At 43.6% G+C, this 26,446-nt stretch overlaps 1 protein-coding gene across 4 annotated transcripts in view; it reads left to right on the forward strand.

Moving 5' to 3' along the window:
* Positions 1–13,146, forward strand: part of NAB1 (NGFI-A binding protein 1) — a 64,277-nt gene extending 51,131 nt beyond the window's left edge. For 2 of the 4 annotated variants that reach the window (XM_042842441.2, XM_005308008.5), the window contains exons 5-8: positions 3,615–3,725; positions 5,342–5,501; positions 6,869–7,018; positions 11,428–13,146. In XM_042842441.2, coding sequence (XP_042698375.2) covers positions 3,615–3,725; positions 5,342–5,501; positions 6,869–7,018; positions 11,428–11,519 — 513 coding nt within the window. In that variant the 3' untranslated portion in view covers positions 11,520–13,146. The remainder of the gene's footprint in view (positions 1–3,614; positions 3,726–5,341; positions 5,502–6,868; positions 7,019–11,427) is intronic. The other 2 variants (XM_065561998.1, XM_042842440.2) reach the window with 1 other exon arrangement.
* Positions 13,147–26,446: the final 13,300 nt, after the last annotated feature.

Genomic DNA, 26,446 nt, shown 5'->3' on the forward strand with positions numbered 1-26,446 from the left:
TTCACTTCTTGCGTGAGGCAGGATTGGAACATTGGAGCGTGATTTGCCATTGCCTTGCCAATTAGGTAGTCGTACCTCTGCAAAGTGCAGTGTGAAAGGCCAATATGCTGACTTAGAAGTGTTTCATACCTCACGTTGCATGCGTGTAAATGACTGCTTTCGGAAACAGGCAAAGTGACTTTTAAAAAAAAAAAAAAAAATCTGGGATTTTGCAGGTTAGGCTTGATGTAGGTGTACCAGCAGGGCTGTGTGGGCAAAGTTACACATTGCCTGCCTCCAGCCACTCTTGCAAATCCTTCCTCTTCATAAGCACTGAATTCACACAAGCATTACAAAAAAACAAAATACCACGAATTACATCAGATTACCTGTAAAAGCCTTTCTCTTCCCCCGTGTGCCCTTCCCTTTTTGTTGGTAGAGTGGGCAGCGAGGCTGTGGGAGTTGAGTGTAGAGAAAAGAGAGAGATTCTAGGAAAACAACAGGCTAAAGGAATAGAGGGAGTGAGAGAAGGAATGCAGTTACTTGGATGGGAGTTGAGAGTGAATAAAAAGAAAGTGCTGTGGCTCTTAAATTTCTTCTGGAAAAAGAGCAGTAGGGAAGAGTAAAGATGCAAACAGCATTCTCTTCTCCCACTAAGCAGCCATCTCATTCTGTGAAGGCTATGGCGGAGGGGGGACACCACTTATTTTGTCATCTCTGATGAGTCACTGGTAATGCTGCGCAAAGCAATGAGCTGCTGTGGCAGCAACTCAGAAAACAAAACAGGTCACAGGTATATCGCGCAAATGGCCTAGAGAGAGTGGCTACTCGTTCTCATTTCTGCCTTTTTAAATTGTGTGAGAAGAGGTTCGCTTTCCACATATAGTATTGACAGCCAGGAGGGGAAAGAAGAGGAGAATTATAAAGTTATTGCTCTTCCATGTGCTGGTAATAACAAAGGAATCTTCAAGTGAGTGGCAATGTTAAAACAGAGGTGGGAGAGCCTGAGACAGCCAAGTTCAAAAAGCTCAGTGGGAGTAGGAGACCCAGAGGGGAATGCGAGACTAAAGAGGAGGCTCAGAGGAAACATCTGCAGTCAGTGCTGGCTCTGGAGAGAGAAGAGGGAAGACAGATGCCCACCTACACCATTGCCAGGCAGGTTGAAAAGAGAACCAAGATCAGAGGTGTGGGGTTTCTCTTTCTCGCCCGATCAAAAGAACAGAAGCACTAAAATCTGCTGTTCATGTAAGAAAAGTGTCATTGGCGGGAAAGAAAGTACACATGTGAGACTGAGAACATCTGCTATAAGAAACCACTTTAAAAACAACCGAGCAGCATGGAAGAAACACATGCGCTGTGTGGAGCAGACCCCTAGTACACAGTAGAGAGGAGGAATGGGGAGAAGCATGCTTAGCTAGGAGTAGGCCATGGACGGATGTCATACTGAATTGTCTAACCTGCTACCTCTTTCTTAGTCATCCATTCCTATATCATAAGTCTTTGGCCTTGGCTACACTTACCCGGTAGTTCGGCGGCGAGCGATCGAACTTCTGGGTTCGACTTATCGCGTCTAGTCTGGACGCGATAAGTCGAACCCGGAAGTGCTCGCCGTCGACTGCGGTACTCCAGCTCGGCGAGAGGAGTACCGCGGAGTTGACGGGGGAGCCTGCCTGCCGAGTGTGGACCAAGGTAAGTTCGAACTAAGGTACTTCGAACTTCAGCTACGTTATTCACGTAGCTGAAGTTCCGTACCTTAGTTCGAATTAGGGGGTTAGTGTAGACCTGGCCTTTGTGAACAAAAGAACAGTGTGGTAGGGGCACATCTCAGGAAAGGTGATCCAGAATCCAATTGCCTATTGAAGAAATGTATGTGAGGATAACACAAAGCAGCAGAAACCATATATACTCAGTGGGCCTGCTTTCGAAAAACAGACTTCAATTTTACACTGGCGTACAGTTGCTGGTGTAAATTTATGCAAGCACATTTTATACCACTAAATGACATCATTGGTGCTGTCGTACGTCCACATTCAAAATTTCAGCTACATGTACATATGGATGGAAGGCATTCAAAGGCAGAGTTGAGGCCCCTTCTTAAAAATAAAACAAAACTCCCACCCCACAATAAACTAAGGTCTAAGTGTAGAAGTAGCTAGTGTTTTGTAGTGCACTTCCAGCATCTTTCTGTTTGCAGGTGAGGTTTTATGGATAATTTACACTGTTCTAAAGTGGTAAATACTCATTGGATTGTATTTTTCCGTTGGGGAAATTGGGGTGGGGTGTGGTGGGGTAGAGCTGCGTAAAACACTCTGGGCCTGATTCTCCTCTCAAAGAGCGAGAGTAACCTCATTGAAGTGAATGGAGTTGCACTGTGAGGGGGAAGCAGACCTCCTGACAGCATTCACAGTGACACAGATGTGTCTGGTCACTGTTGCGTAGGCCACTGACTGCACAGGCCTCCCTGTTCACTAGGTATTTCTGTCTTTTTTTTTTTTTTCCCCTTTCCTTTGTTAGTCAGAGGAGGTGTATCATTGTACAGGGTTTTTTTTCTTCTGGGGATGCTACCTTTCCCTTTCTTAGATTATAAACTCTTTGGGCAGGCACTGTTTTCCTGTGTGGGAGTACCTAGCATGCTATAGGCACTGCCTGTAATCCTCCTAAAAATGTTACTTTGGCACAAGGGGCCTATGATCTCTTAGTTATGAATTTCATTGTTTTTAGATCCTACTTCTTTCTCCAGCCTGCTCCCTTGATTTAGCTCTCTTCCCTGCTGCATTTTCTTGTGAATAATGATGCATCGCCATTGCTTTACATGAGTTTTGTTTGTACAGCACTAACCTGCATGAATATTTAATCTTGAATCTTGCTACATACAGAAAATGACTGTAATGGAACTTGCAATTTTCCCATGCACAAGAGACGAAGGAGATTTGCAAGTCATAAAAGTTAGAGATGGATAAATAATTTTTGGGGCTTCGCATCCAGGCACCTGGCAGAGCAAAACTGTTCCTTGCAGCATACAAAGTCCATGCTACTTCACTTTTCAGTGGGCAGCTTGTTATGCAGAGAATTTATAAAGATAAGCCACTACCATTTTACAGGGAGACCAGTATAGTTTGTGTGTGTCTTTGCAGCATGTTGAATTTTGTGGTGGTTTGCCCAATTTTCTAAGCTACTAAATTCTGCTACTGTGTTTTCTGTAAGATAGGCAAGTACATGCATGGCTGTGTATCTAAGATCAGTCTCAAGGTCTTACTCTGCATGTACAGCAAGCCTCATGGATGTTACAGATGCAAATGGTCAAAGTTAGAGCAATAGTCTGCATTTATAACATTGATTTCTTTAAAAAAATCCAAAAAACCCAAGCTGCTAAATCCAAAAGAAAACCACAAAATACTGGGCCTAATTCTGCTCTGTTACACTGGCTTAGCTCCAGAGTAACTCCATTGAAGTCAGTGGCATTACTCTGGATTTATATTTGGATGTGTTAGGCGTGGCACAAGCCTCAGAGTCTTAAATCCCAGTTCAAGTTTTTCACCAGAGTTAAAGAATATTCTCTTTTAACTCTTATGATACATTGCTTTTTCTTTAAAAGCAAAACAAAATCATATGCCCTGTTTGTTTTTGCTCAACAGGATGGTTTTCCTGATTTCCAGGACACAGTCCAGACACTTTATCAACAAGAGAAAGTACCACTTGCCTTGGCCAAAGGCAAAAGTGAAGATTTGGCAGCTCTTAATTCCCAGGTAGACAAACCACATGAAACTATCAGCTTTCTACTGAGATGCTGTCTAGAATAGTAACAGTTGCTTTCTAGGTTGATTTTGTATAATATTTTGATGACTAAAATCATTACCTCCAGTTCTCAAAGATCACCTGGGCTAGCTGAGATATTATCACTGCTAATATGGGTTTAACTCTTGGAGCTGTTATGACACTCTATAGTTTTATCTTCATTCATTGCAAGGAAGTAAGGATCTCACCTTCTAGGCTTGAGACAAGAGAAGGAATGCACCATCTACTGTTGGGAACAAATGCGATAGTACAGTACATGCCGCACAGAAGTGAAACCCTTTTAAAAATAAAAGTAATGTTTCAGTTCGTAAAATATTAACAGAATCCTCAGGTAGATCGTCGATTAAAATACACTTGAAAGCAAACTGTTAGAAAATTGTTTCTCCCTTTACCTATCTGCCAAGACCTAAGGTCAGGGTTCTGTGTTTCTCCTCTAGAACATGATGATATCTAAAGTGGTGTGAGTAAATATAGAACAGGTTCCTTCCCTGCTCTAAATGTCATCAGTTTACTGGAGAACCTAGGATGTGGTCTTCTCCTTTACATTGTCAGCTAATTTGTAGTGTTATCTTTTGAGCACACAGATGTCAGTGGGAGTTGAGGTCGCTTCACATCTCCCAAGAGAGGCTCAGCTCCTTGCAAGAATCCGCTTTCTTTTTTAATAGAGACAATTCGTAATGGAGACACTTATAAAATATCCACAAAGAGAAATCAATGAACTTTACAGTTTGCTAGCATCTGTGGATGCTAATTCTGCATATTTTTGCTTCCCTTTCTATTTGTATGCTTCTGTGTGGCTCTTTGAACCAGACATTTTTTTAACTGGTGATTTTTTATTTTTTTTTATTTTTTTATTTCAATAAGATGTTTAGTCACAGTCTTGAGAACATGATCATATTGAAAGTTAAAATTTTCTTGGCACTAAAGTTGATGACAAACATTTATACACCATTCCCTCCCACGTTGCTCTACATTGTTTAATTTCACTCTCTAGAGGTGTATAGGTCTTCTTCATCTTCTAGACAGACATTTCACACCTTTATCCCCCACAAACATACTGTCATCCTACACTTTCACAATGGCAGATTTTTAAACTTGTGTACTGCAATTTCCTAAAATAAAGACTCCAAGATGTCTGGTAAAATCTTGGCATAAGTTTTTAGCAGATGTTGCCATTGCTGTTGGAATATTTTGTAGAGCCATTTATTCCAATAGGGCTAAATTTGATAATTAAGAGACAGATCTTGCATTTGGGAATTTCTCTAAGTGTAGACTGCAGTCCTAGAGTGCAGAAAGTTTGTTCTCCTCAGGTAAGAACTAAGAAATATCATGTAGACCGGCTAAAAGAGAACACATGTTTTTATGCACTTTGAATGACACTGTGTTCCATTGCTTTAGTGCAAAAATATTTTGTTTGATTGATAGTTTTGAGGTAGCTGTAAAGCGCACACATACATATGAGCCAACAAAGAACTATGTCTAGACTGCTTGCTTTATTACCTGCTGGTATTATTTTTTTCCTGTACAACAACATCCATATATATATATATTCTTGCTTTATTTGCAGTCTGAAAAGGTGATGGCAAAACAGATGGAGTTTCTTTGTAACCAAGCAGGGTTAGAGAGACTACAACACTCAGAGAGACGCCTTTCCACAGGGTACTACAGACAAAGCTCAGAAGAGCACAGCCCCAATGGCATGACGTTAGATAATGCGGATGGACAAGGTATAGTAGCTTCCAGGCATGATATTGCTGCCACCCAATTTGTCTGGTGTTATGCAATCATTATTAGTACTGATGTTATTCATATAGCATCAGCAGTGTGGAGCAAGCTAAGCAGACAAGTAAAGACAAGATCCCTGCCTGGAAGAGCTTACAGTCAAAATCAGTGTTTCTCAACTACGGGTACACGTACCCCTGGGGGTACGCAGAGGACTTGGAGGGGTAGTCAACTCATCTAGATCAGTGTTTCTCAACCTGGGGGTTGTGACTCCCAGAAAGGTCATGGGATGGGTTTAGAGGGATCACAAGTGCAGGGCTGGTCTTAGGGGGTGGCAAGCAGGGCAGTTGCCTGAGGCCCCATGCTACAGGGGGCCCTGCAAAGCTAAGTTACATGCTTGGGCTTGGGCTTGGGCTTGGGCTTGAGCCCTGCCACCCAGGACTCTGGCTTCAGACAAGGCTCACAAGTGAAAAACAGGCTCAAGTATCACACAAAAATGTAGGTACAATATTTATATTGCAATCAGTTTATTTTATAATTATATGGTAAAAATGAGAGAGTAAGCAGTTTTTCAGTAATAGTGTGCTGCAACACTTTGTATTTTTGTCTCATTTTGTAAGCAAATAGTTTTTAAGTGAAGCAAAACTTGGGGGTACACAAGACAAATCAGACTCCTGAAAGGGGTACAGTAGTCTGGAAAGTTTGAAAACCACTGGTCTAAATGATACAACCAGATATAGAGCCAGATTCTGCTCAGTAACTCTAGGGAAACCCCATTGACTTCAGTGGAGATGTTCTATATGTAGACTTTTGTAACTGGGACCTCTGCAGCATGTGGGTGAGGGTCACTTACTATCTGGGTATGTCTCAATTGTTTCCCTGCCACTACAGGAGCCTTGGGCATTGGGGCACATTGGTCTCTTCTATTCTCTGCTGTGGCACATGATAGTCTAGTCACTTGTGGGCTGTGATACTTTGGTCTAACTTTGATTGTTAGCTTTAGTGTGTTGGTGGCCTGTAGTATGCAGGAGGTCAAATTAGATGACTTGATGGTGCCTTCTGGCCTTAAATTCTATGACTAACGCAGCGCAACGTGGAAGGGAAAGTTGGATCTTGAAGTGTTTTTGAGCAAAATGAGGGATTGATGCTCAGCCATACCAAATCTGTAGCAGCAATAGCAGCCTGGAGAGGAAGAGAGGTCATCTGCAAATCAGCATTTTACGTACTAGAAATCTCTCCTGCATGGTTGAAATCTAGAATGTTTTTTTCACTGATCAAATGGTGGTGTCCTTTTTTTTAGCCTTAATTTTGATTTCTAGCATTGCTTTGATTCATACTTAATATTGAATATTTCAGTATTGACCTCTTTCAGGTGAGAGGCCCCTGAATCTCCGAATGTCAAATCTGCAAAATAGACAGTTGCAACACATTTCGCTAGATGGAGAGCAGCACGTAGGAAAACCTCTGTGCAGTGACCTGATCCGACTTTACTCCAGTGGTGAGGCAAAGTCTCAGCCCTCAGGTAAGAGTTATCCATTGCAAAGCACCATAAATTGCCCCATAACATCCATTCACAGGTGGCTTTCAGAAAGTTTGTGGGGAGCCACACACCTACTTATCCCTTTCAAAGAAGAATTTAGTTCCTAAACACCATCTGCAGATTGATACCTTGAAACCAAGCTGCAACTGAAACCTCTGAATGACTTGTTAATCTAGAAACATACCGAACATTTGATGAGAGATTTAAGTATTGCCATGTTTTCAGTTATGCTTTGGGCAGGAGATGCAATAACTATTCACACATAAGACAGGAGTCTTGGGACCCATCTACACAGACAAAATAGCCAAGCAGAACAACTGCTGTTAAACTCTCTTGTGGCGGAACATGGTTGTAACATGATCTGGCTCAGTCTGTGTGAGTGGGACCAAATGATATTCGAAATAGACTTTCTGAGGCCTTGGCTACACTTGCAAGTTACAGCGCTGTAAAGCCTCCCCCAGCGCTGTAACTCACTCCCCGTTAGGGTGACCAGATGTCCCGATTTTATAGGGACAGTCCCGATTTTGGGGGCTTTTTCTTATATAGGCTCCTATTACCCCCCACCCCCTGTCCCGATTTTTGACAGTTGCTATCTGGTCACCCTACTCCCCGTCCACACTGGCAGGGCACTTGCAGCGCTATATCTCCCTGGGTACACCGCTGCAGGTACTCCACATCTCCGAGAGGAATAACAGTTGCAGTGGAGTGGCTACGACTCACAGGTGTGAGTGTAAACACTTGCAGCGCTGTACTAATCACCTTGTCAAGTGGCCAATCCTCTCCATTGTTGTGACCGGCTGCAGGAGTGCGGAAGTGCCAGTTTCAAAGCTCGGAAGTGCCGGTTTCAAAGCTCGTACCACAAAGAAAAGCAAACAATTTGCAGCTTGCTTTGAGTGAGTAAATGAATGAGCAGGGGGCCAGGAGTTCATAACTTGCAAAATAGCTGACATGCTCCAAAAAGCACTCTCTCCCCCCACACTCCCTGTCACAATCCACCCCACCCCCCCGTTTTGAAAAGCACGTTGCAGCCACATGAATGCTGGGATAGCTGCCCATAATGCACCGCTCCCAACGCAGCTGCAAATGTTACAAGTGTGGCCACACCACTGCGCTGGCAGCTGTCAGTGTGGACAAACTACAGCGCTTTTTCCTACTCAGCTGTACGAAGACAGGTTTACCTCACAGTGCTGTACAGTTGCAAGTGTAGCCAAGGCCTGAAAAGGTGCCTTCAACTCTTTTTATAAAGATTTAGCCCCCTCTCTGTGGGTTGGACCAAACCATTTTAGAACCTGGTTCAGCCACAGCAGAGTTTCTGTTGTTTTGACTCTGTAGACTGGGCTTTTAAGTGTTTCTGCTAGCCTTTCTATGCAGTGACTTGTGGTCACTGTTTCCCCCTCTTTAACACAGGCACACAGGAAAAATCTCGAATGCTGTTAAGAATATTTATTTCTTCTTCCACTATGAAGTCTGAATTGGATGCCTGTGCTTTGGCAAAGCATTTTACATATAAAACTGGTGCATTGGCATAATATCAAGAGCAGTCTTGAGACTCTTCTCCCTCAAGGTTTAGGAATAATAATGAGATGTTTCAAGGTGTATGGTAGTGGTTCCTCTTAAGACTATTGTGCTGTTTGAGCACTTGGCAGAATGCTGTGTCTATCCTATCCATGCCTATCCTAACCTGGGCCCAAGCCCTCCCTATTGCAACCTGCTGCCTGTAACAAGGGTCTGTGTGGCTGGAGGACCTTCTAGTCCATGGTCTTCCCATACCCAGGAATGTTCCACATGCTCATGCAGAGAGCAATACTGCTGAGCTCTGCTTCCTGGTGAATGGGGGGTTATAGAGAAGTATCTCCGTGGCTTCTTCCATATTTTGATAGTGGAACTGTGGTGGTTCTGATATAGTTCAGGGCTGGTATGCCTTGGGAGGAGGGTGGGGCAGAATCTTGTCTTCTGTGAATGTTGATATGTCATCAGCATCTATGTCAGGGGTAGGCAATCTTTCAGAAGTGGTGTGCCGAGTCTTCATTTATTCACTTTAATCTAAGGTTTCGCGTGCTGGTAATACATGTTAGTGTTTTTTAGAAGGTCTCTCTCTATAAGTCTATATTATATAACTAAATGATTGTTGTATGTAAAGTAAACAAGGTTTTCAAAATGTTTAAGAAGCTTCCTTTAAAATTAAATTAAAATGCTGATCTTATGCCGTCAGCCTGCTCAGCCCGCTTCCAGCCTGGGGTTCTGTTCACCTAGGCCTGCAGTGGGCTGAGCGGGGTGACTCGAGGTCAGGGCAGAGGGCTGGGTGTTGGGGGGGGGGTGCAGGGCAGAGGGCTGGGGGTGTGTGGGGAGGTCAGGGAAGAGGGCTGGAGGGTGTGGGGGTGCAGGGCAGAGGGCTGGGGGGGTGCAGGGCAGAGGGCTGGGTGTTGGGGGGGTGCAGGGCAGAGGGCTGGGGGTGTGTGGGGAGGTCAGGGCAGAGGGCTGGGGGTGTGTGGGGAGGTCAGGGAAGAGGGCTGGAGGGTGTGTGGGGGTGCAGGGCAGAAGCCTGGGTGTTGGGGGGAGGTCAGGGCAGAGGGCTGGGGGTGGGCGGTGCAGGGCAGAAGACTGGGGTGCTCGGCTCGTGGGGGTGCTCCCAGCCCCCTGTCCTGAGCGGCTCATGGCAGGGGGCTGGGAGGGATATGCCCTGTTCCACCCCCTTCCCCCAGGCCCGTCCCTACCTCTCTCTGCCTCCTCTACGGAGCAGCGAGCACGCTGCCGCTCAGCTCTGCTCCGCTCCCCCTCGCAAGGGCCATCGCTGGCAGGGAGAGGGAGGAGGAGGGGTCGGAATGCACCACGCTGGGGGAAGAAGCGGGGGGGGGGGGGGAGCTTGGCTGCCATAGGACCAAGCTTCTGCCTCCTGCCCCCGCAGGGGAGAGCGGTGGGCAGGGGGGCTGAGGGTCGGGACCCCCCCCCCTGCACCACTCTCCCCTGCAGGGGCAGGAGGCAGAGGCTTGGTCCTGCGGAAGCCAAGTTTCCCTCCTCCCACTTTTTCCCCCAGCTTGGTGCATTCCGGCCCCTCCTCCTCTCAGTGGGCAGCAGCATGCCATTCAAATTTGGCTCGCGTGCCGTAGGTTGCCAACCCCTGATCTATGTAGTTCAGTGGGCATTTTCTTAGGGTAAACACAGAAAACATTTATTTCAACACAATATTTCTTAACTAGGGTTACCATACGTCCTCTTTTTCCCGGACATGTCCGGCTTTTCGGCAGTCAAACCCCCATCCGGGGGGAATTGCCAAAAAGCCGAACATGTCCGGGAAAATGGCGGCTCTGTTTAAGAGTCACTGTCAGTTACACAGAGCCCCAGCCGCTGGAGGCTCTGTTTAAGAGCCGGGCTGCCCGAGAGCTACCGGCTTCGGGCAGCCCCGTGCCTGGAGACCCTGCGCCGCCGGAGCCCGGGAGGGGAAGTGCCCGGCTGGGGGCGCAGGGTCTGGAGGCACGGGGGCTGCCCGAAGCCGGTAGCGCTTGGGCAGCCCGGCTCTTAAACAGAGCCCGGGCGGCTGGAGCCTCCAGCCGCCGGGGCTCTGTGTAACTGACACAGTGTCAGTTACACAGAGCCAAAGAGGAGCAAAGCCTCCAGCCCCCGGGGCTCTGTGTAACTGACACAGTGTCAGTTACACAGAGCCCCAGCCGCTGGAGGCTCTGTTTAAGAACCGGGCTGCCCGAGCGCTACCAGCTTCGGGCAGCCCCCTTGCCTCCGGATCCTGCGCCCCCAGCTGGGCACTTCCCCTCCCGGGCTCCGGCGGCGCAGGGTCCGGAGGCACGGGGGCTGCCCAAAGCCGGTAGCGCTGGGGCAGCCCGGCTCTTAAACAGAGCCTAAGAGGAGCAGAGCCTCCAGCTGCGGGGGCTCTGCTCCTCTTCGGCTCTGTGTAACTTATACAGTGTAAGTTACGCAGAGCTGCCGGAGCCCCGGAGGGGAAGTGCCCGGCTGGGGGCACAGGGTCTGGAGGCATAGGGGTTGCCCAAAGCCCGAGCGCTACTGGCTTCACGGTTTGCTGGGCAGCCTCCAGACCCTGCGCCCCCGGCTGGGCGCTTCCCCTCCCGGGCTCCAGCTGTGCTGGGGAAGCGCCGGCTGGGGGCGCAGGGTCTGGGGGCTGCCCGGGAAACCGTGAAGCTGGTAGCACTGGGGCAGCCCTTTCCCCCTGGCTGGGAGTGGGAGGGAGGAGGGGGCGGAGTTAGGGTGGGGAAGGGGCGGAGTTGGGGCGGGGCTAGGGGTGGGGAAATGGGCGGGGCCATGGCCCGTGGAGGGTCCTCTTTTTTTATTTATGAGATATGGTAACCCTATCTTAACAGCTCCTCTTCCTCTTCTCTCCCCCCCCCCCCCCCTTTTTTTTTTTTTTTTTTTTTTTTTTGCAGAAGGCCTTGGTATTTTAAAAGACTTTCCTCACTCCGCTTTTAACAACATAGAACGGAAGGTCATAAAAACAGAACCTGAAGATACAAGATAGTCATCCTACTCTAGAAAATGGCATCAGAATAAAGAATAAATCTTTAGAAGAGAAACAAACAAGCCTTAATAACCAGCGTTGCCTCATTCAAATAAGAGATTTCATAGCCAAAGCCTAAGAACTGGTACAGTAGTCTGTGGAGACTGAAAAACAAAAGACACTGCAATCTAAAACAGTAATACAGGTGGATACACATTCCTGTAATGTGGTTTTATAATGTGGAAAGGTTCACAAATTAATATTGTGAGCCTCCTTTATTTAAGAATGTATTATGTATTTGTATAACTTATCAAAGTAAATCTAGATGTTGGGACACGTATTGAGTCCAGTAGATGTGGCTACAGTTCATTTTACTTGAAATTTCAGTGTCTACTTTAAATGTATCTAGCATAGATATGATTGTTATACATTTGAGTTAAAAATCCTTGGGAGAAAGTGTAAGAAAAACCTAGAGTGACACAACTAACAGCAAATTTGCAATGGTATTTGTAGGGAAAAATAGCAAATACATAAAATATTTCATAGTTTAAAATGTCACGTGGATATAGCATTTGATAAACCTGATCCTGTATTATAGCAGACACATTTGACACTTATTAATGTTATTTTAATGGTTTCAGCCTGTATGTAATACATTTACAGTATATACCTATCCACTACATGGGAATGGTGAATAGGAAAATATCAGCCAGAATATGGGAGCATCCTACTTATTGGCTCCAATTTCATCAGACAGAACAATCCATTCAGATACTGTGTAGCTAAACCAGGGCTCATATGCTCTCATTTGGGAGGGAACTCAGAACACTAGACATTATGGACAGGATGGCAAAAGTTGTGCTTCAGACACTTAGAACATTTTGGAGTTCTCTGTGGATGTTAAAGACAAAATGCATCATAAGTGTGGCAAAGATGGAAAATGCAGGATTCATGCATCAGTATTGAAAAGGTTATATTCAATATCCAGGAACAATAAAATAACAGAGAAGAGGGGGAAGGGGATACATTACTGGTAAATGACCCATTATGAGGTGCTTCCCAACCCACATGATTCTCTGAGTATACCATATACTGTATACAGTATGCCAATATGTTCCCTTGTGTATGTTAGTTAACATCTGTATTTGTTATTTATTTGACTTTTTTTTGTATGTTTTTCATTTTCGCAGATGCCATTTTGTCTAAAGACAAGGAATTAGCTTATAACTTAGGGATTTTGGTATTTAATGTGGTGTGTGTGTGTGTGTGTGTGTGTATACATCCATAATGTCAGTGTAACTCCTATTGTATAGTTGCATCTCTGCAGTCAAAATAGCTATACACCTTAGTTTTTAATATAATTTTTACCCACAGTGCTCTCTGAGGCGGGGAAGTAAGTCAACAAGTAATGGATAAACTTCCACAGTGAGGTGTGCACTTCATCTGCAGTTTTGCTGTGTCCTAGATATGTAATGATTATTCAATCATAATGTATGTCGTACTGAAATTGTCAACAAAATGTGAGCTGGAATGTCTACACTGCAGTCTCTGATCACTGTAAACCTGTTTCATTATTTTATCACTTTTGATTTATGGAACAAAGCTTTATAGTAGAAACACCAGTAAACAACTTTTTATACTATTAAAACGTTTGTTTTTTTTAATGTTTCTTGAATTGAATTGTATTGTACTGTCTCACTCCAGAAGAAACTTACTTTGAGTGGAATTTGCAACTTCATTGCTAGAAATAAGAGGTTGAATGTATTGTTATATTTGCTCCTTTATGTTGTGAGAGATAATAGAACGGGTAGTAAGTATGTTTCTTCAGTTTGTAATGTCAGTCATAGCACTGGTTTGTATCTGGGTAGTTCTGTGTACAGTATTACAGTTTGGAAGCTTGTAAAGGCTTGAATTGTACAAGTTTAGTAATAGAAGTTAGCAAGCAACAAGTTTTTAAAGATGCAGGAAACTTCCTTCTGATCTGGTTTTGTTTGTTGTTGTTGTTTTTTTGTCAACATCTAGCATGCCCAAAATCTCTGCTGGACCAAACAAAGTTCTTAAATATATTAAGAGTTTACTGGTCTGGTTTACCGTGGGGGAGGGGGAAATAACTCATTTCATTAATCATATTGTTTCATTAGAATACATTTATTTTGTAAACACTAATGTATTACATTTACTAAAATTAAAGTATATAATAGATATTTTTATTTTGAGTTTGTAAGTACAGTATGATTCAGTTGTCATCAGTGGGTTAGCTCTAGGATGGTATTTTGGTTTATAGTCCAGTGGACCATGTCATTCCCAATATATGAGGCATTTTTTATCATGTTAAATTTGCAGCTGTGTGATAGTTTCAACCCTCCTGGGTACAAAACTGTTTAAGACATTCCCAGATCTCACACACAACTGATAATGGCAAATAGTCTAGCACTCAGTTTTTCCAAAGCAGGGAGTCTTGGCTGACAGCAGTCCTCTGAGGAGAGATGGGCTGGGCCTATTGTGCTGCTCATGAAGAAGAGGCACCATTGCAGATATAGGGGAAGGTTTATTCAGCCTACTCGCTGTGGGGAATTGACGGATTCTGGCTCCCTCAGGATACTTTTTGACCAAAGTCCAGCCTGGCAAATGATGCCTGTTCTTATGCACTTGTTTGTTGCTTAAAAATAAATTTCACCAGGACAACTTTCTCCCCACCTCCCCCTCTTGTTTTTCTTCCTATTTTCCTTTTTTCCAAAACAAGGGGTTAATTTTCCTGGAAGAGGAGTTGTCCAAAAAATTGCAGGGAGGGTGAAGGAGAAGCTTCAAGTGCCACAGTTGCTGGCAGAAGCCTCTCCCTGGTCTAGTTATGCTCATGTACTTTAATCCTCTTTAAAGGCTGGCACCATGACTGAAAACAGGGACTGCCCTGGATGTCTTTAGAATAGAGTTCTTTCATTTGCTGTAAACTCCCGCAGGCCTCGGTCACCTGGGCAAGTCAAATTGCCAGCAGGCCAGCTGCATGCATGTGTGGCATGTGAGTCCTGCAACACAGTCTGCCCTATGTTGTCACCCTGTCCTTTTATCCTCAACCTCTGCGCACACACAACTCTAAGAGATACCTCAAGCCAGCTGTCCCATCCGTTATTAGACTGTTCCTATCCATGGAAGCAGGGACTGTGGCCTTGGCTAGCACTTCAAGTAGTAAGTCTTTATCCTGCTCAACCATTCTGCCACTGTCAGCAGGTGCCTGGGTCAGCAGCCACACTTCACCTCACTTTCTGAAAAGCAGCCTGTTTCTGGGTGGAGGGGGAAGAGACTAAGTGGGTGAGATATAGGGTTGACACAGGAAAGGGGGAGTAGGTTAAGGGATAGGACTGCGAGAAGGGGAACAAGCCAGGGGAGCGGGAAGACTGAAGCATAGAAATAGAAGAACAGAAATGCACTGCAGCTGAGAGAGTATAGACCACTAGTTTTCAGCCTGTGGTCTAGCAGGGGTGACAGATTCTTCCTAAAAGTGCAGTGCCACCATACCCTGGTCCTGCCTCTCCACCTGCCCTGGGCGGGGGGCCTGAGAGCAGCCCTTGGCCCATGTCCCCATCCCACAGGGTCCCAGGCCCGGTGGAGAGTTCACAGATGCCTGCGTGGCTCCTACCCAGACTCAGCTTCCAGTCTGGCTTGGGGGCCGGGCCTCAGAGGTTGAAGAGCTGCAGCCGGGCCATGGTAAGAGCTGCCCGAGCAACTGTGGGGAGCCACAGACCCTCCATCTGTCCTGGGGGGTGGGGACGTGGGCTGGGGGCTGCAGTTTGGGGGCCCCCACCCCAGGCCTGTAGAGGGTCCATGGCTCCCCACAACTGTCCAAGCTGGCCATTCTTACCTGGGCCTGGCTGGGTGGGTGGGGCGTTAAGCAAAAAGGAGGCAGGAGGCCAGGCCCCTGGTGAAAAGTGGACAAGCCAGGCCCATCCACTTTCAAAAGTGGGAGGGTCATGACCCCTTGGCCCTCACAGTTCTGGTACCCCTGGCCTGTGGATCCCTTGGGGTTTGTAGACTAAGATTTCCAAAGGAGTCTGCAAATGAAAAAAGGCTGAAAACCACTAGTACAGAACAAGAAATCAGGTGCAAGTCAGAGCAGAGAGGAGCATTTCAAAACAGAACTGGGCAGATGGACTTAGGGAGGAAAACACTGTCCTTCACCTTCTCCCACCAAATAAAACAAAACAAAAAACAGTGCCCTTGAGAATGGAGAAAACAAGGGAGAGGGGGGGAATGACTGCCAAGGACTAAATACAATTTTCTTCCACCCTATCCTTCACTGTAGCATGCCTGACTTTTTATTCTGAAGGGGACAGGTAGGTGGGAAGGAAGGAAGCAGGTACCCTTTCCTCTCCCCATGAATGTGGAAAGCTTGGAAGGAACATATGCTTTGCCATTAATTTAGTACTGCTAGGCTCATTACAGAGAGAGGAAGGCAAACTCTATCCTCTGAAGCTCACAATCTAGACAACATACAAACAAGTGGGAGGTTGTTATGAATGAGAAGAACAGTGGGACTGAGAGAAGTTAACCAGGCAGTTTATTCATCAAGTTTGGTTATTTTTAATGCACACACCAGTCATTAGATGTACTCTTTTCCCTCTTGCTAAGAAGCCTGGCCTAGTGGCTAAACCCCAGATCTGGAGTCAGGAAATCTGGATTATATTTCCTCTTCTCTCATGAACTGCAGGTGTGACCTCGAGTCGGTCCTTAACCTCTTGTTTCTCTGTAATGGGGTTAATACGATATCTAAAGCATCTCAGAGGTGTTGTGAAACTTAACATTGTTCATAAAAGTGCTTCAAGATCCTTGACTGGAAGGTACTACACTTGAAAACAACAAAACTTTAAAAAAAAAAAACAGCCACCCATCATTGTAGCCTAGCTGCTGGTGTTTAACAATCAACATAACTTCCAGGATGTGACTATCCTGGTGCAAGCAATGAAGTAATTGTAACATAAACTTTGGTTATTGGCCACCTGCTTTAAGTGCTGTTTCCTTATCACTGAGGTTCTGAATAAGCAATTTATGTGGCTTGAGGGAAGACAATCCAATCACAACCACAATTTTATTCATAATGATGACTATAGACTTTTCTTTTAACTGCAAAGCCTCATTTCCTTCACTTTTTAAAAATAAAGAAAGCTTGTAATAGAACAGCTGTTCCAGAAATAGTTCCCAGTGCTGAGAAGTTTTCTGGTGACCCAGAGTTAAAAGCCACATGTTTGTTAACATAATGATCTGGGAATTAGTAAGCATTTTGGCTACATTCTGCTACTCTTACTCACCCTGAATAGTATTTTACTCCATGAGTAGTTTCATTGAGCCAATGGGACTGCTCATGGAGTAAGGTTACTAAACTGGATGATGGGTTTTGGAATCTGGTCCTTTCTTCATAGTTGGTTATTATGAGATATTTCAGCATTCAGCTAAATCAGAATTAGAAGGTGCCACTGACTATAGAAGCAATTCTTTCTTTACTCATTGTTATCAGCCTCATGGCATGATAATGCTCTCCAAAAAATGATGCCTTATAGGAAGGGTGGGAATGACACGCATGGAATGGAATCCCTGAGATACAAATGTTTCCTATTCCTTATATGAGGGTTAAGCCTAAGAAACCCTCACACGATCTGATAGAGAATTAGGATGGGATGGCTACTGCAGCAGGGCTTTGATAAAGCAGGAATACCTGTATTGTATCAGCTGATCGGGTCTTGCAGCATCTGTGCATTTCTTCAACTACTCACAGAAGGGTTGGTTGGAGCTTAATGTAGCCAATAAGCAGAAAGAAGCTGATAGGTTCACTTGATGGCTCAAACTATAGAGAAGGACTAACCTTTAATCCTTCCTTTAGGTAACACTCCTTACATTGGTTGGGAGATACTAGTCTTTTCTCCATCATTAGTTAGACTCTAGCCAGACTGCATTGCTGAGCTAACTGTATATCTTCTTAACAGGAAAATAAAGAGAAATAATGTTTGCTTCCTTTCTGCTCTACAGAAGGGTTGAAAAGATGGCATGCTGTGGTGATTCAGTGGGGAAAGGATAAATTCTTCACATACGCCTACTCACCACCATGAAAAAGAACTCTGTGGGCAGAGAAGGAGAAGAATATTAAAGATGACTATTGTCAAGTCCTTTTGGAGGGGAAAGAAAGGAATTCCTAATTGCTTCCTTCATAAGGTATGCTCTCAGGGATCCCTAACCTAACCAACGCAGAAAAAAAGCAAATGAATAGTTAGGGAGTAGAATGAGTATCCTCCAAGAGAAGCTTTCCTATGCAGCCCTGTTTATGAGCTTTAAACCTGACCTGAAGAAAGTTGCTACTGGAAGTCAGTGTACTTTCTATGGCCCTTCAATCTTTGTTTTGTCTCCTGGAACTATTAGCAGCTTTTTGCTGTGTTTTTTGGGAGGTGCACTCCTATCTGTTGGAAGCAATACTGTGCCCCCTATGCTTGCTCATGAAAGCTATCAAAGACTTATAATAAGGCAAAAACTTCCACTAGTTCTTGCGCTAGGCAGTATTTGAACAAAGATGAAGTGAGCAGTGAATTAGACCTGAGGGTCTCAACCTGTGGTCATTAGAGTTGGCAAGCAACTGTGTCAGCTTCCGTGGGAGTGTTCTGTGCTTGTGAATTGGTGGTGGCCCATGGGGCAATCTCTCTAGCAAGATGTGGTCCATGCTCGGGAGCTTGAGAACCCCTAACCTAGACTGTTGCCAAAACCTTGATCCATCTTAAAAAACAGGAGTACTTGTGGCACCTTAGAGACTAACAAATGTATTTCAGCATAAGCTTTCATGGGCTACAGCTCACTTCTTCAGATGCATAGAGTGGAACACACAAACAGAAGATATTTATACATACAGAGAACATGAAAAGGTGGAAGTATGCATACTAATTGTAAGAGGCCAATCAATTGAGATGAGCTATCAGTAGCAGCAGAAGGAAAAAAAACTTTGAAGTGATAATCGAGATGACCCATAGAAGGTGTGAGGAGAACTTAACATGGGGGGGGAGGGGAATTCAATTAGTGTAATGACCCAACTATTCCCAGTCTCTGTTTAGGTCTAAGTTAATTGTGTCTAATTTGCATATTAATTTGAGTTCAGCAGTCTCTCTTTGGAGTCTGTTTTTGAAGTTTTTTTGTTGCAAAACTGACACCTTCAAGTCTGTCACTGAGTAATTAGAGAGGTTGAAGTGTTCTCCCGCTGGTTTTTGAATGTTATGATTCCAGATGTCAGATTTGTGTCCATTTATTCTTTTGCATAGAGACTGTCCAGTTTGGCCAATGTACATGGCAGAGGGGCATTACTGGCACATGATGGCATATATCCCGTTGGTAGATGTGCAGGTGAACGAGCCCCTGATGGTGTGGCTGACATGGTTAGGTCCTATGATGGTGTCACTTGAATAGATATGTGGACAGAGCTGGCATCGGGCTTTGCTGCTTTCCCAGGAGCTGATGCTTTCATACCGAAATATTTGATATTTTTGCTTATCTTAAAAAGACAATTCAAGGGTCTTCAAAATATTAGTTTGAGAAGTTTATCATCTATTACAATATGATGTGGTACATAGTACACTGGGTGACATACATGATTGTATAGCCCCACAGCAGCCAATCAGAAGAGACACATGTAAGTGAAGGTAAACATTGGCCTCTTGTATCTTAGTCTAGCCAGATTTAATTTACATCACAATAAACAGTTCTTATTTAATTATCATGTTTGCTTTCCTAAATATTTAATATCGATTTATTAGCAATTATAAATTCCTACTGTAGCTTTAAAACCTATGCATAGGCAATTAATTTCTCATTACCTCAAGGATTCTAGATGGCTTTGTTTTCTATGCTATTTAAAAAAATTATAGATAAACATCTTGGAAAAATCTATGCAGACAATAAAACTGAGCTTTTGTTTCTTATTTTTCAAATGTAACCAAATGCTGCAAGAATATAGCTCTATTGGATTATAAAAATCACAAGTTGTCAGTGAAAAATCACTGCCAAAAATAATAGGAAATCCTGACTCTTCACAAACCATATCAAGAATGCAAATGCAGGGAATTTTTTTCATCATAGGACTCGCAGGGATTTCCAAGGTTTGTGCACAGCCTGGTAAACCAAACAAATTAGCTGGAAGCCACCGGTGATGAGCTGAATTAGAATGTGCATCATAGTTACGCATTTTGAAACCTGGTAATGACTCATCTATATGCCATTAAAAGTTTACACTTCATAAATTTGTGTTTAGCTGCTTAAAAAGTGCTATGTTAAACACCCACAGAATCCTAAGCAAGCTAGGCCTTTCTCCTATTACTGTTGTACGCACTGAGAGATAGGTCACTCAGGCATGAATACGTAGGATGATGCTCAGTGGTGAGTACGTAGGTGGAATCTCATCGTTTCCTACATTTGGGATGGATGTTTTACAAGACACACAAAATGGCTATTGAAACAGCTTGTGGGTTGAATACAGTTGCACTTGAAAAAGATGCACGGACATGAACCCCCATTACAAAATATTAATGGGGGGGGGGGGAAGAGAATTCTCTGAGGTGTTCAAGGTGCTTTTAAAATACCTAATTGTTTTTTACTGTATAGCTCGAGAGTTGTTAGGCACATAGAGTATCTGCAAAGGGGAGAACGTACAAAATGTCACAACCACTGAAAAGCAAATCAAATTAAAGTGGTTTCGTGAAACCTACACAGAATATAATAGGCATTATCAAATAGGAAGGAGCCAAGTTTTGTCCTCAGTTACACAGTGGAATGGGGATTCAGCAGTCCCTTATTTGCTGAGTCTCGTATCATCCCTGTGCTCCTCTACCTTACTTGGCTTTCTATCAGTTCCAGATATTTTTCCACAAAATTGACTTTCTGTGGTTAGTATTGTGGCTTATCTAAATCTTAGAAGTTAGGTACTTTTTCTTGAGATTGGACATTAATTTAAATTGCATCAGCTCTAGTTTTTCTAGAACAAATTTCAACGCCCAGTCAACCTGTGGAACTTATTGCCAAAGTTGTGAAGGCCAAAACTAACAGGGTTCAAAAAAGAAAGGTCCATAAATGACTATTAGCCAAGATGGCCAAGGATGCAACTCCATGCTCTTGATGTCCCTAGCCTTTGATTGCCGGAAGCTGGGAGTGGACAATGGGCTGGAACATTTGATGATTGCCTGTTTTGTTCATTCCTTCTGAAATACCTGGCGTTGGCCACTTTTGGAAGACAATATAATGTGCTAGATCAGGGGTTCTCAAACTGGGGGTTGGGACTCCTCAAGGGGTCACGAGATTATTACATGTGGGGTTGCGAGCTGTCAGCCTCCACCCCAAGCCCCGCTTCGCCTCCAGCATTTATTATGGTGTTCAATATATAAAAAAAGTGTTTTTAATGTACAAGGGGAGTTGCACTCAGAGGCTTGCTGTGTGAAAGGGGTCACCAGTACAAAAGTCTGAGAACCCCTGTGCTAGATCAGTGGTTCCCAAACTGGGGTTCGTGAACCCCTGGGGGTTCACGAAATGTTACAGGGGGTTCTTGGGGAAAAATTCCCTAATGGTGGACAGAGCTGTCCCTAGGGACTCCGGGCAGCATGGGGCCAGCAGCCCGGAGCCGCTGGACTTCCAAGAGCTAAGCAGCTCAAAGCAAGCATCTCTATCACACTGAGGAGGTTTCAGAGTAGCCATGTTAGTCTATATCCGCAAAAAGAACAGGAGTACTTGTGGCACCTTAGAGACTAACAAATTTATTTGAGCATAAGCTTTCATGGTGCCACAAGTACTCCTGTTCTTTTTACTGAGGAGATTTAAACTTCAAGACTGCTTATAAGAAATGGAAAGGGAGGTGGATATTTTTTGCTGTTTTTAAAATTAAATAGGCAGCTAGTATTGTTTTTAAAATTATTATGAAGAACAAGTTTAAGCTTTGTTGTAACATGCGTTGTTTGCCTGGACTGCTCAAGACCTGAATGCTTGTGTAGGAAGAACTCTTTGAATTGGCTTCTTAAATACCTTCCTGCTGTTTCACATCTGATACTCCTTGATGAAACATAAGAGCCTTGTCTTATAACAGGCTTATTCAAAGTGATACAAGCTACGAAAGTGAAATCTTGGAAGAGTGTTACCATTTTCATAATGTAATAAAAATACTGTAATGATAATAATTAATAATAGTGTGTAATAAACATGTCATAAAAACAAAATTTATACTCAGGTAAAGGAGAAAATCCCTGGAAATATTCATTTTTAGGAGGGGGTTCGTGAGACTTGACATTTTAGTGAAAGGGGTTCACAGGTTGTTAAAGTTTGGGAACCACTGTGCTAGATGGACCATTGGTATGACCCAGTATGGCTGATCTTACATTCTTATGAACAGTCATTGGGTTTACTATTGGGTTGTTCATGCAGTCCTTACTCATGTCAGTAGGCCTTACTCACATAAGTAAATACGATGCATTTGGGCCTTAAGGTCCCAATCCTGAAATTGGCCCTGTATGGGCTGACCTTTATGCCCTAGCTGAGTTAGCTACAGGATCAGGGCCTAAATTAGTAACCTGATCAGACATGTTACTGAGTTTGGTTTCTTCCGCACTGTTTTGCTTCCACAGCCAATGTAGATGGCTGCAATAAGAAACAAAAGCTCAGTTTGTTCATGTGCATAGGTTTTTTATGTGTCTTCTGCAAGTCTCTCATTTATTTTTCCCAGGTCATGTTTATCATTCTCATGGTCCATTTCCTTTGAAAGCAGCTGTCTGCTGTAGTGGGTTAAAAAATGTAATGTGAAAAGTGTGTGTTTTGAAGAGTTGTTTTCTCCCCTAGATTAGGGTTACCATATTTCAGCAAGCAAAAAAGAGGATGGGAGGAGCCCCGCCCTAGCCCCGCCCCTGTCCCTCCCACTTCCCGCCCCCCTCAGAATCCCCAACCCTCCCCCGGTTCCTTGTCCCCTGACTGCCCCCTCCTGGGACCCCTGCCCCTAACTGCCCCCCAGGACTCCACTCCCTATCTAAGCCTCCCTGCCTCTTGTCCCCTGACTGCCCCAACCCTTATCCACACCCCCACCCCCAGACAGACCCCTGGGACTCCCACGCCCCATCCAATCACTCCCCACCCCGACAGCCCCCCCCAGAACTCCCAACCCCCCACCCCCCCGCTCCTTGTCCCCTGACTGCCCCTGACTGCCCCCTCCTGGGACCCCTGCTCCTAACTGCCCTCCAGAACCCCACCCCCTACCTAAGCCTCCCTGCCTCTTGTCCCCTGACTGCCCCAACCCTTATCCACACCCCACCCCCACACAGACCCCTGGGACTCCTACGCCCCATCCAACCACTCTCCACTCTCTGACAGCCCCCCCAGAACTCCCAACCCATCTAAACCCCTCTGCTCCCTGTCCCCTGACTGCTCCGATCCCTCTCCCCACCCCTGCCCCCTGACAGCTCCCCCCCAGAACTCCCACCCCCCTGCTCCTTGTCCCCTGACTGTCCCCTCCTGGGACCCCTGCTCCTAACTGCCCTCCAGAACCCCACCCCCTATTTATGTACAGGCGTGACTACCTGCCCTTTCCTGGTTACTATACGCGGCCAGTCCGCATCCACATCCAGTAGTTAAAAAAAAAAATAAACTAATAATTTAAATTGGAATTTCATCCATTAATAAGTATTTATTATATAGTTAAAACCATTCTATTGAAGGACAGATATTAAATAACACTAAATATGTTAATGTTCAAAACAATATTAAAAATTTGAAAATTTAGAGCATGGAAACCAAAATAGCTAAAATTTAGTTTTGGCAAGATACACGGAATGGAAACTCCGGGATCTTTACCTGTCACTGAATATAGCCATCATACCAATAGTGGAATATAAAACAAGTCTACATATACTCTCCTTAAAATTTTTACTTCTGTCCATTCCCAATAATTGTAACAAATCATTATTCCCTTCACTCCACTTGCCACGCGCCCCAAGCACAAAACCAAAGAAGTGGATATTTTTACCTCCCGTTAAGTTTTTAATTTCTTCCTCTAACTCAAGATAATAAGCCATCTTCTCACTGTGGGCTTGTTCCAAACTTCCGGCATTATCCTCCCATCGCACTGTAACGTCAACCACCACTGCTGTATCTCCTTTTATAAATATAATATCCGGCTTTCTTAACTCACCCTTACTATTTCTCAAATGGGGCTCTATTATTGCCTTCCACCCTAATTTACCAACCTTATCCACAACTGCAGACACTACTCTATTACGCCTTTTTATCCTAGCATTCTTAGTCTTATAACATTGTCCTGAGATATGGGGAACAGTCTCCCGCACTTTACCGCACCATCTACAAAGAGCATTCACACCTCCTCTTCCTCTTGCTAATGTCTCCCTAGTAGGATAAATATTTGCCCTAAGCTGCAATGCTGCGATATACGCTGACGATTTAACTTTACTAGAGTTTCTAAAAATCGAATTACTAATTAAATCATTTTTAAAATATTTTATCCCTACTCCCTGACATCTCAGTTCCGACCATCTTAAAAATTCCTCTTCCCTCCATTTCTTGGGATGAGATGTTACTGCACTAAATAACAATATTTTATCCACAAGATTTTCTCCTGCATATAGATAAGATAGGTCCATCCAATCATCTCTCGAGACAATATGTCTCCTCCATTTACGAATTAACATATTTGGGATTTGCACACTAAATTTAGTGAGAGCTAAACCACCATCCCTACCTCTAGAATAAAATATCCCATCTGTGGTACACTGAGGTAATGTAAAATCTCTTTAACTATTTTTCTAACTAACACATCAAGATCATCTAAAAGATTAAAAGGGGTTCTATTAAAAGAAGATTATAAAATAGCTTCGGTAAGATGTATGTCTATAAAATTAATATTTTTTGGGCCGGTTTTAATGGGGCCTTAATTAAATTCTCACTCCAATATTTCAATTTTTCTTTAAGTACCGGTCCCCCTACACCTATCCAGGGATCTATTCTAGCTCCTAAATATTTTTCAAAATCCCCTGGTTGAACATATTCAATCTCCTCTGACCCTATCTGCCAATTATCCTTAGGATTAACTACATAGGTTTTATGTTTAGTTAAAATATGAAAGCCTTTCGTTTTCTTCACATTAACAGAGAGATTAGTATTTTTACAAAATTCCTCTAAGATACCCAAATTTTTGATCATTCCTTTATATGAGCTACTTAAAATTGCCACATCATCGGCAAAAGCCAATGACGTGACACTATTACCCTTAACATAAAAACCACTTCCTTCTACTTCTAATCTAGTTAAAAGGGGATCCATAGCAATATTAAACAAAATTGGGGACAACGGGTCACCCTGCTTGACCCCCCTCCTAATTAAAATAGACTCAGTAGCTTCATCACCCACCCATACCCTAGTTGTGCAATTATCATAAAGGTCCCTAATAATATCTATAAAATGTTCATCTATACCAAATCTTCTCAACCCGGCTATTATATGTCCGTGTCCCACAGAATCAAATGCTTTAGCCAGATCTACAAACACTATTGCAATTTCATTCCCATTTCGTTTAGCCCCTTTAATCAAATTATCTAATATAGCAATATTTTCCTCACACCCAGGGGCGGATATAAACCCTTTTTGTCTACTACATATCTTAACTGTTTCCACCAGTCTTTTTGCTAATATTTTGGTATAGATTCTAATCCAAACTGACCCAATTGTCAATGGTCTCCAAGATGTTAACTTCTTCATTTCCTCCTCATCTTGTGTCTTTGGTATTAAAATTGTTCTATTTTTCTTAAATTCATCTGGTACCTGTCTATTTAGAAACCATATATTAAAAATTTTTGTAAGTATTAAGGAGTCTAAATTAAAAATATCCCACAAATTGCTCACTTTTACTTTATCTGGGCCAGGAGCACTATCTTTTCTTATTTCTCTTAAAGCTATTCTAATCTCATCCACAGAGATCGGACTCATTAATATATCATTATCCGCATTCTCTGTGGATGATGGCCACCCTATCATATTACCATGTCCAATTGTTCCCAAAATATTTACATAGTATTCCTCAATTTCTTTCATAGGGATAGCACACTTAGACTTATCTGGCTCTCCCATTATAATGCGAGTCAATCTTCTTCTATCCTTATCAAATAATTGTTGATAGAATTTATACTTAGCTTTCTTTGTAGCATATCTCCTACTTGCATTAAATTGCTTCCTTCTCCCCTCCTTTCTCATCTTCCCTTTTCCTTTATTCCTCAACTCTATTTGACTTTCATTTCTAGGGTCCTTTCCCTCTACTAATGAATAACATAATTTTTCCAACATTGCCCATCTGAGAGCTTTTGTTAAATCCTCCTTTAATAATCCTTCAATTTCCCCTAAACTATTTATTATTTCTCTTCCCTCCCTACTTTGTTTTCCCCGTTTACATATTTTCTCCACTAAATCCACTTCTGGATGTCCTTTTAGTGGGAAAATCCTCTCTCTTGGGGGCGGAATTTCTAATATATTTACTTTAATGTCCTCTACCTCAGTCACTTCCTCCCTATCTCCTGTTACCACTAACTTCTTCTTTGCTAATTCTCGTCTTTTATCTGATATTTGTTTATTCGTTTTGGTCCTCATCTCGCTCTCAATACATTTATTTATATTCCTTTTCCCAATATATTTCCTTTCCAACTGTATAAGCTGCGCAACCTCATCTTTGGTCCATATACGAGATCTAATCGATCCCTCTTTGATCTTACTTTTAGCAGCCATATCTTCTTTTCTTTGCTCATTCCTCACAGCAGGGTGTCTATGTCTACAGTGTTGGCTCAATCCAGATCTAGTATGAAAACCAAGCCCACAGACCGAGCACGTATGGCTCTTCATTGGGGTATCCGCCTTCTTGGGTATGCACTTGGGGTAGTGGCAAGCTATATTACGATATT

Source organism: Chrysemys picta, chromosome 11, assembly GCF_011386835.1.
Source record: "Chrysemys picta bellii isolate R12L10 chromosome 11, ASM1138683v2, whole genome shotgun sequence".
In the NCBI taxonomy this organism is placed as follows: domain Eukaryota; kingdom Metazoa; phylum Chordata; order Testudines; family Emydidae; genus Chrysemys; species Chrysemys picta.